This window comes from Branchiostoma floridae, unplaced genomic scaffold, assembly GCF_000003815.2.
Source record: "Branchiostoma floridae strain S238N-H82 unplaced genomic scaffold, Bfl_VNyyK Sc7u5tJ_1548, whole genome shotgun sequence".
In the NCBI taxonomy this organism is placed as follows: Eukaryota; Metazoa; Chordata; class Leptocardii; order Amphioxiformes; family Branchiostomatidae; genus Branchiostoma; species Branchiostoma floridae.
Genome location: NW_023365749.1, coordinates 331,781 through 342,676, shown reverse-complemented (window position 1 = coordinate 342,676; position 10,896 = coordinate 331,781). Strand labels below are relative to the sequence as shown.

The 10,896-nt window shown below is 41.8% G+C and overlaps 1 protein-coding gene across 2 annotated transcripts; it reads left to right on the top strand.

The window, feature by feature from the left end:
- Positions 1–477: 477 nt before the first annotated feature.
- LOC118408046 (PH-interacting protein-like) lies at positions 478–8,986 on the top strand (the record flags this gene model as incomplete). 2 transcript variants are annotated; one of them, XM_035808663.1, is given in 11 exon segments in its annotated part: positions 478–563; positions 1,198–1,343; positions 1,737–1,862; positions 2,426–2,504; positions 2,737–2,784; positions 3,192–3,347; positions 3,821–3,973; positions 4,413–4,522; positions 5,411–5,754; positions 6,134–6,286; positions 6,846–8,986. In XM_035808663.1, coding segments are annotated over 11 exon segments (1,928 nt in total), but the record flags the coding sequence as incomplete, so codon positions are not given.
- Between the last annotated feature and the right edge of the window lie 1,910 nt (positions 8,987–10,896).

The following is a 10,896-nucleotide window of genomic DNA, read 5'->3' as shown; positions in this document are numbered from 1 at the left end:
ATGATGTATACTAGACAATAAGTATACTTTGATATTTTTACATACATAAACATAAGAAAATATTTGGGTGCACCCTGTGCACCCACAGAAAATAATTGGGTGCACAGCTCCAATTTTGGGTGCACCTGGGTGCACATGCACCCGGTATTTCAAGCCCTGATACTGATGATCAATCACTCAAGATCGTAAACTCGCAAGGAGTTACGTACACATGATCTTCTGGATACGTGTCATCAGCAATTGGTCAAACGTGCCAGGAAGTTTATAATGCCCACCGTTAATGTATGCTTGAAAAGACAACAAAAAACACATAACGTAAAAATATTTGTACTTCTGTCAAATCTTTGGTCACACAGCAGTTGCCGACTCTAGTGGAAAGGGTGGTCTGACCAAGAGTGTATGCAGGGTGACTAACACTTGTTGTTTGTCGTGTAGATCTTCCGGACGATGCGCACACAGGGATTGAGATCACGTCAGACGACTGGAAGGCGATGTGGTACAGTCCGAAGGAGTCGGAGTGGAGCTCGGAGGGAAGGGAACCCGACTGTCACAGAATCATCGCTGTAAGTTCCTTAGAATCTGAATGACTGGTTCTGGTTCTGGTTTCAAGTCCCTGGCTGGGCCTAATCTCCAAGCAGATCCTACGGTAGCATGAGATAGTTGTCAAAAGCTGGCAGAGGAGTGAAGCTGGCTTAGGAGTGTGTTTCGCTACCGGCAAATGTACACCTCTTGGCTGACTATCTCCTGGCCAGTTTGGTACTATCTTATGCCATTGTAGGATCTGCTTGGAGATTAGCTGGGCCCTGTGTTTTTCTCTAGAGAAAGGTTTTTTTACCCTTATTTCTTGAGTCATTTGAAAATGAGTATCTAGATTTAGTTAGGGAAGTCCTAATAGATGGGATGTAAAAAGCTTGGGGTCTCGTGTTTGACTTTGAGGAGAGCACATTTAAGAACCTATCATATTTGAAAAAAAGTTGAAGAAGTTATTGGTCCATCCTGGTGTAGGTGGTTCAAAACTTTGCAGTCTCGTCTCCAGGTTGACATCTTGAAAAGGTGTTATGTCACTTCTCTTGTCAATCCTTTCACAAATGTGGTAGATTTATTTGATAGATATGATAAATCTATTTACCGGTATTTTTTAAAGTTTCCTCAATAAGATAAAACAAAAAGTTCTTAACACATGTCTTGTTTTTGCAGTGTATAGAAGAAGTCATGAGCCTAGCCCCTGCGGAAGCCTTCAACGCGCCGGTGGACCTGAACTGTTACCCCATGTACTGTATGGTGGTGGAATATCCCACGGACCTAACCACTATCAAGACCAGGCTAGAAAATAGGTGGTACAGGTAAGAAAAAAAAAACATTCTGTCCATCCCCATGTACTGTATGGTGGTGGAATATCCCACGGACCTAACCACTATCAAAACCAGGCTAGAAAACACTTGCGGGGTAGTACAGGCAAGAGGGAAAATATTACTTACCCCCATGTATAGTAATCCACCAATGTTGCCAAACTGTTATTAACTAGGCAGAAACATCAAAGGATGATGGTGGCCACCTTAACACGAAGAAGAAGAAAAAGAAGTTATAACAATTTTAGTTAACAGCCATGAGTTATTTCCAACCTTGTTGTACCACTTTATCCATGTGACAAGCAACAATCAACAAGCATTTAACCTTGATATAATTTGAAGGAAAAAATGTTGACTTTCAAATCAACCTATCCCATGATTCCACAGGAGACTAGCGGCCCTGCACTGGGAGGTGCGGAGAATAGAGCAGAACGCGGAGAAGTTTAACGAGAGTGACAGCCAGATCGTCCGCTCCGCTCGCCTCATCACGAAAATCCTACAAGAGGTCATCAAGTAAGTCTGGACCGAGTGTTTTCATAGTTTTTTTACTAGTAATGTCAATGGCTTATGTTTAGATGGTATCAGGTTTAGAATTAGGTTTCGTTTTCATATCATCTTAGTATCTACCTGCTTTACTTACTTTGATCTGTGCTAGAAATACCCACTTGCACACTTGCCCACCAAGCAAAGGCAACCACATTTTGCTCGGTGCAACTTGATTTAAACCAAGGTACCGCAGTGCACAACCTGAAATTTTGCAGTTGGAACACCGTTTTCTCTCACCTACTTGTATAAGCTTCTTCATTTCTTGATAAGAAATGTTTGGTCAGTTTTGAAGAAAAAGAAATTAGTAGGAAGAAAAGATAATGGATATGTAGCTGATTTAAAGAACATAATAACTTGCAAGTGGGGCATCCTGAAATGTTGATGGCGCAACCTGACTTTTGACTCAGGTTGCCACCTGGCTGAAAAAAGTATTTTGAGCACTGACTCATAATATGAAAGAAAAGCACCATTCAGAGCCTATAAGTTTCGGTGTTGATATTTTGTGCTGAAGGAAAGTTTGTTTCCCCCAGGGACGGCTCGTGTACGGACGCCATCGCAGTGTTCAACAGGTTTGCTGGTGAGCAGGACGAGGTCGACGTGGAAGGAGACGTAAGAAACTTCTTTAAGATTTTAAGATGATGATGATGAAGATTTGTGCAAAACAGCTTAGGGCCCTGTCAGACATAAGAAACTTCTCAAACTTGTGGGACTGGCTCTGCAAAAATCTGTACTGATTAAATGATAGCATGTAATTCTTTAAAACTTTTTTTGGTTCCCATTCTCTCACTATGTCAAAAGCTAGAGATGATGAAATTGTATTAAATCATGTCTGTGTTTACAGGCAGAGGAGGATGATGATGAGGAGGAGCAAAGTGAGAACAAGAAAAAGGTAAGGAGCATCTTTTTACCTTATCCTTTACATCAAGACCTTGAGACTTACAGAATGTCACTTCACTCCACATATGGGGCTGTTTCATACAACATACGGTCACCTGTTTTGGCAACTGATTATCTGTTGTTACCTTGGTCAAGAAGGTTATATTTTGGGTAGTGTCTGTGTGTTTGTTGGTCTGCAAGATAACTCCAGAATGGCTGTAAATGGATTGGATTTATTACATGACTTTTTTTTTTGTATGTATGTTTCCGAAATTTTTACTGGCCTTCCGGCCGCATTCTTATTCTTTCTTCCAACTTTAGCCAATCAAAATTCAAAAAGGCTGATGATGTCAGCAAACTTGAGTGATATACCTGGAAACGCCAGTGCTCATAACTGATTGTTGTTGTTTGTTTGTGTAGAAACAGAGCTCCAGTAAGTCGAGACCCCGCCCACAGACGCAGGAGCCGCCCGATCCCCACATGTGGAAGCGTCAGTGCCGGGAACTGCTGAATATCATGTTCCAGATGGAGGATTCCGAGCCGTTCCGGAATCCTGTCGACCCCCTGGAATATCCGGTAGATTTTGTTTTGTTTTGTTTTGTTTTTAATAACTGTGAAACTGCCTTTAGGCATAACACACCAGTTTTGTACATAAACTCTGCAAGACATGAATCAAAACGGAAAGGATTCCTTAGTGTATTCAGTAAATGTACTGGGTTTTTCAACATGCTGTCCTCAAACATGGGAATCTCGGTTTTACTGTGAGAACATCTTTCCTGAAGCTTTCCTCTTAGACATAAGTGGAAATACTGTAAATGATTTAATTTCGTGGTAGCGAGAAAATGGACTTTTCGCAGTGGTTTTAATTTCGCGGTAGCACCATACACTGTAGTCTCTTATTGTTATGGAAAAATGTACGCAGTGGTTTTAACTTCGCAGTGAAGCGGCTGCCGCGAAAACCGCGAACATTAATCCACCGCCAAAGTTTTTGCATTTACAGTAGGTCAATTTATTGCCTTTATAAATTTTGACCTTGGTTTGACTTTCAGGACTACCGAAACATCATCGACACGCCGATGGACCTGGGCACGGTGCGGGAGCAGCTGATGGTTGGAGCGTACGAGAACCCCACGGAGCTCAGCAAGGACGTCAGGCTCATCTTCAACAACTCCAAGACGTACACCCCCAACAAGAAGTCTCGGGTGAGTCTTAGGATCTTTGTCACGGAAAATTACAGAATGGCTGTCGTAGAAACTCATATCTCATTAGCAGCCTTAGACTAATAAATAGTCAGTTTCATATGATACTATTTGAAATGTTCTACAGAGAAACAATTTTTTGTTTTGAAATTTGAGAAATTGTTCTGAACAGATTTTGATGCTTTTACTAATTTCAGAAAATGTATTACAGTAATCTGCAAAATCTAACTGTGATGTATCTTTAAGTAACAAGCAAGATTTTTTTTGCCAGAAAATTGAACTTGTGATTGACATTCTTTACTGTGAATTCATAGTCTAATTTCAGCTATACTGTAATGATGGCAGGTGTGATTCAGCCACAAGCTGTAAATTCTGTTGCGTCAAAGATTGGGTAATAAGATAATTTGATTGATTGATAGATTGGTTATGTCGTCCTTCCCAGATCTACAGCATGACCTTGAGACTCTCAGCGTTCTTCGAGGAGAACATCCGGCAGATCGTTGCGGAGTGGCGGAGCGCGAAGAAACACGTGGAGCGGCTGGCCCAGAACAGGTACTATAGGAAGAGTCAGGAGCCAGGGTGAGTTCGCGTCCATGGTCCGGCCGCACGGCCTATCGCTACAGCTGGCACATTTTATACATGGTTTTGTTTGTTTATTCTTTATTCAACTAGGGTGAAAGCATATCACCTGACAGTTCAACAAAACCAAATTAACTTCAACACCACTTATCGTTCATAAAGATTGTAACCGGTACATCTTTGGCAGAATGCTCAAGCTTTGCAGGCTTTTACGGTTGAAATTGAAAATTAGAACTATTATAAAGCACTCGGTCTAAGTATAGCAACTGTGGGACACTCCAAAAATGTTGTTCAATACTATTCATTGAATAGGTTCTTGTATTTTGAATACATAAGCCCAGGTTTGTGTACTAAATATTTACTCAGATAGGGCCAAGAAGCCCCGCTGAATTTGTTGAAAGAAGCTCAAAATTCAAATTCTAAAACAGACCATTTGAAACTGAACTGCTATCAAGAAGCACTGTGGGCTTAGTTTGTTTGAACAATCATATCTTTCTGTTGCTCACACGGAGAGAGAAATCTGTGATACCCAGATTTTTTTTAATCCAAGTAAAATGTGCCAACTGTTGTGATAGGTCAGCAAGCTGCTTGTCTTTAATTTCCTTGTGTAGTTTTTTACTCCTTCTGTACTCCTGTAACATTTTCCTCTGATTCAGTTTGCTGTTTAGTTTGTGTTCCCTCCTTGTGATGATTGTGCTCCAAACTTCCTTCGTTTTGCCTGTAGTTTTTGCTGCCTGCTTCAAAACATGGAGGAACTCGACCTTGAAGGAGGTTGACCTTGAAAAGACAGTGGTGGAAACCACGGGGGAGGGGGGTATTTCTCTCTAAGGATGTCTCAAACTTTGTTTGCGTTATTTTTAGGAGAAAGGCAGCGAGAATGCGACGGGAGTCGGGCGCCTCCAGCACTTCCTCAAGAAGAGACAGAAAAACGGGCATCAAAACGGAGGCCGGCCCATCTACCTCAACCCAAAGGATGGAGACAGAGGATGAAGATGATGATGATGATGAAGAAGAGGAGGAAGATCAGGAGGAAGAGAAAAATAAGAAGGCTGGTCCTTCTTCTTCTGCACAAGCAGTGCAGCCAAGGAGAACGGGGAAGGTGATGAAGGGAGAGGATGAGAGTGAGGAAGAGGAAGATGAAGAAGAAGAGAACAAACCAGTGAATTCCAGGCCGTCCAGATCCAGCCAAAGAAATGCTACCTCAGGTACAATCATGCTGCTTTAGTGAATTGTTAATGGTTTCTTGCGTTGCTGTGGGACACAACATACAGTAGCACCTTTCTATGGCTGAAATGCAGTATGATTTACAATAGAAAATAATCTAAAAGCAATAAAAATAGATACATGAGCAAAACATTACAAATCTTACAATACTCACTTTTCAAGTATCCATGTACACATCTGAATACTTATTGATGGTGTCACTTTGTCGTTGAGTAGGTTAACCAGGTAAGACAGTGTAGTTTTCCTATATCCAACACTTCCACATTTAAATTACATTGTCTGGTTGCCACAATGGTCCCCCTGTATCTACGATATTCTCTATCCATTGCAAGCTTATCAATGTTCCAAACTTCACTGTAGGGACATCCAAAGTGCGGATAAAGTTACCGTCGTCAGAACAGAGCGAGGAGGAAGACAGTGATGAAAAGGAGCAGAGTGAGGAGGAGGAGGAGACGAGACCGTCCAGAACAACTCGGAGCACCAGGAGCTCTGCACTCAGAGATTCAAGTTCAGGTATGGCAGACATATTTATTTATAACTTTAATCATGGGAAAACACTCCAATTATGGACTCCAGTTCATAAATCCAAAATACTTTATACCCGATCAACTTTATATTTTTATTGAGGTACATACCAAAGGGTAATGAATACGTGGAAAGCATCAATGGGTCCCTTGGGAGTAGTCCAATTATACTTTAATAATGCCTAATTCTACATAACTGTATGGGCATTATACATACATATATATATATATATAACCTATTTCAGCATTATATGTAACCCATATCACCATTATACATAGTCATATATTAGCCAATGTCAAAAATATATGTGTTGGTTTTAAAAAGAGATGACCCTCTGCTTAACAATTGTCTTTTTCTTTTGTACTCTGAAAGGTTGAACATTAGATAGTTTGTGAGCAAGTGAACCAGATGGCCTGAATGATTTGCACTGAAACCATAAATGCATCAGTAATTTCATAAAACCATTGTCGACTTTCTTCCCAGAAAGAGGACCCCGGCCATAAATGCGTCAGTAATTCCATAAAACCATTTTCGATTTTCTTCCCAGAAACGAGGCCGCCGGTTGCCAACGGCCACACCAAGGAGTACAAGACCCGTGCGAAGGCGCGTTCCCAGCAGTTGTCGTCGGACAAGGACAGTGACAGCAGCAGTGGCAGTAGTAGTAGCAGTAGCGGGTCCAGCAGTAGCGATAGTAGCTCTTCCGGCAGCGATGACTCGAGCTCTTCTTCTTCAGACAGTTCCGACTCGGAAAGCGATGATGAGAAAACCAGCCGGAAACGGAAGACGCAAAACTCGTCGAGTAATAAGAAGAGGAAGGCAAGCTCACACAGTAACGTGAACGGAAAGTCGCGGAGTTCGAAGAGGAGGAAAGTCGCGGCGTATGAACATGACTCGGATTACGATGACGACGGCGACAGGCCGTACAACACGAGAACTAGTAACCGAGGCACGCGGTTTTACCACGACCATTCTGATGTGGACTCGGACACAGACGCTGTTTCGAGAAGTATCTCTCGCAGCGGGAGAGTCAGAAAGCTCACTCCTCGTGCGAGGGCAAACCTCGTCGGGTTCTAGAGAGCGGAATCAGACTCGGCGCTTTTACATGAAAGGTTGAACTTCGGTACATTTCAGGCCTTCAACTCACATCTGCAGAGCTGCTGCTACAATAGTCTGAGGCACATCGGTAGTTTTTTGACTGCCATAAGTTCTCAAACGTACAATCTTTGTTACTGAACTAGATGTAGAGTTTTTTTACCACTCAGAGAACCAACCAGCTCTGTTGATGAAGGTTAGACATCCAGGTAATTTAGATATGCTAAATAGCAGTTACTCCAGCAACTGGATATGGTTTTGGAATCTTCTCTAAGACCATATTCAGTTACTTGAGTAAGTGCTATTTGGCGTAACCAACGTCTGACAAAAGCACTACCAGTTTGGTGCATGGATGCACCCAATAGCAGGAAAAAGATTAAGTCTCTTTTTGTAATATTCTCAAGATTTTTGCAACAGAGCTATTGGTATCGTTTTAACCCTCCTCCCAGTGACTTATGTTGTAGACAGTACAAATCTGATGCTCAAATGCATCCTTAGGGGATGAGGGTTAAATGTTTAGCTGATTGACCAACGAACAATGCTGACGTTGCCTTGTCTGTGTTGACATATCTGGCTACTTGAACTACCTCACATTTGTACAAAGAGTTTGTAACGACACGAATAGGAGTCTGACGTTTTTAACGAGAATTTTGTACCATTCTTAAACACAGTGCACTCTTTTTGCAACTAGGAATATTTTAGGTAATGTTTAAACCAGGAGAAAACAGAGTTTGTAGTTACTACATTTGTATTAGCATATTACAGGGTTCCTACACATATGGAAAGTCTCTGAAGTTTTACCAAAATTTGGAATTTCTGACAGATTTTCGAAGCAACTGTCTTAACTATTTCACAGAAGTGTAGACATCAACACATGTACATCAACCATGATAAAGAGTATGCTCTTCCAAATGATCAATGAAACTTAACAAACTGAAATAAAAAGCCGCCAGGAAAAAATTGACATACTGCTTTTCAGTGAAAAGCACCATCAACTGCAATGACCTTGGTATGACCTTTACAAGGTCATGGAATTCCAAGGTCACGAAATTACACTTGACCATGTGTAGGGGCCCTGACTGGATGCTAGGACGTCTTTAATAGTGTCATGTCTTGTAATTGTTGTGGTCTTGCATTTGTACTGAAGTTTTGGAAGGGAGGGGGGTGCTAGGGTTGATGAACACAGCCATTAAGCGGTAAGGTCGCTTTGTTTATGCTCCAGAGGAGTTGTAGAGTTGTCAGATTTCCCGCCAATTTGTTGCAGAAGCGATATGTTGTATGTATGCTGTACATCCCCTACCAATCAGTCTGTGGTACTGAACCGTTGATTCAAGTGCAATGTTGGGTTCTTACGTCACACAATCAGTGTCCGTTATCAGGGTCTTTGGTTAGTTACGCGTACATCGAAAGTAACTGAGATGTTGTTCCACAGTTGTAATATTTAGTGTTTCATTGCTGGTTTTCTAATTTTGTACTGATTTCTGTTTTGTGCCGTAGAATCATCACAAATCGGTACCAATCAAAACTTAGCACAAATTCAGCAAAGTATCAGCTTCACCTCCAGCCTTGTAAGAATTAGTCTGCCTAACAGTGAATTGTGTTCAACTTGGTTCCATTCTGTTTAGACCTTAGTCCTATGTTGTGCACATAGGGCAGCAAGTTTCCTTGCTGTTTCCGTAGCAGGGTATACTTTAACAGGGAGTGGTTGCTAGCCTTCGCCTAGCACATCCTCAAACAGGTGATCCCCCCTTCAAGATGGCCTACCCTGGATTGAACCAGGGTTTTCCAGTTACCAACTATTTGGGAGCTCAATTGTTCAGCCACAGAAACATGCCTGTAGTGATGGTTAGGGCAAACTAAATAGGAGCAAGGTTGGAGAAGGTGAAAATGGCAATATGGACAAAATACTGCAATGGAAGATGATTAAGATGACTGTTCTTTCTTCATTCTATGCACAGTTCTTTCAGTTTGTAAAGTCTACTTTGAAACACTTTATGCTGTTTGCACAACTATGAACACAGTTTCCGTCATCAACACTTTTTATCCAAAGAACAATTGTCGCAATGCGTGTATCCCAGCCCATGGCTGTACAGTAGGGGTTGATGTGTGCTCTGTATATACGGTTATACATGGTTGTCTTTGTAGCCGAACCTGTACATACTTTTTCAAAGTTTTGGAGATCTGTTGGTTGTAATGCAGGTTAATAAACTTGCCTCTACAAGTACAAGAGCGTTACTTTATTACCTGGAAAAGTGCTTACAGTGTACAAATTGATGAACAGGTAGATTTATTTGAGTGATTGGTTTGAAACGGAATCAAAACAGGTAGATGGTTTGACAAAAAAATATGACCATAAAAAAACTTGTTCCTGTCGGCTTCCGTAATAAGAAAACCTAGCCAACTTTGTTCTTTCGAACCAACGCCCAGCCCCTCCCCCCAATAAAAAAAGGTCGAACACTGCAACGGAGGCAAGCCAAAGTATCCTCTTAGGGTCCCGTTCATGATTCTAAAATGCATACGGATGCATCCGTTTTAATTTTTGCATCATGAACGGGGCCTTACTAATCGCCAGGCCGGAGTCTGGTAGAGACTACGTCGGTCCGCCACCAGTATCCTGTTTTTGCCGGGGCGCCGAAGGCGCCCGGCTTTGTCCCCGGTTTAATGGTTCGTCCTTGGATGGGTCTGCTATGGTCGCAAAATGTACCGTGCGTTTTTACGACAATTCTCAGCCCTTCTCAGCCCTTCAAATAAACGCAATGTACCGTGCGTTTTTACGACAATTCTCAGCCCTTCTTAGCCCTTCAAATAAACGTTGTAAGAATACTGTTTATCCATGACCTCTACTCGTACAGAAAACATTGCAGCGCTCATTAGCAAAGTCTAGGAAAGGAAAATGTTTCTTGATTTGCAGTAAAACACTGGTCATGTAACATTTGAGGAGTTGTCGTTAAATCGCACGGTTCATTTTGCGATAGCGTTGACGGGTCCGGGTATTTAGCGGAATAACCCGGAATAACCCGGAATAACCCGGAATAACCTTAATAAAGGATGAAAGCTACCGAAATACAGTGTGCTTTGATAAGTTAAGATCGCAGAATGCAATATTTTGGCATAAAATAATGTATATATGGCCATGGGAACAAGAAATATTACGGTTATTCCGGGTTATTCCGGGTCATTTCGGGTTATTCCGGTAAATACCCTCACGGGCGTTGACGGTGCGGAGGAGGTGAGATTTTTATCGTACAGAAATTGGTACAGTTTGTAAAGTTATCTTTCTGGAATTCGGATGTATTAAAATATAACATTACATTCTAAGGCGTAGTGTCATGTGAGTAAAATGAGCACGACATTTGACGAAAGATTTTGTGGAGGGTATACAGTCAAGTTTATTGTGCAACGATTGGAACAGTTTACGTGCGGGTGGGAGGGGGGCGTGCGTCTATATATGCAGCTGCAGGAGGTCCTGCAGGACATTTTCGATCGTAAGAGTAACGTACAATTTG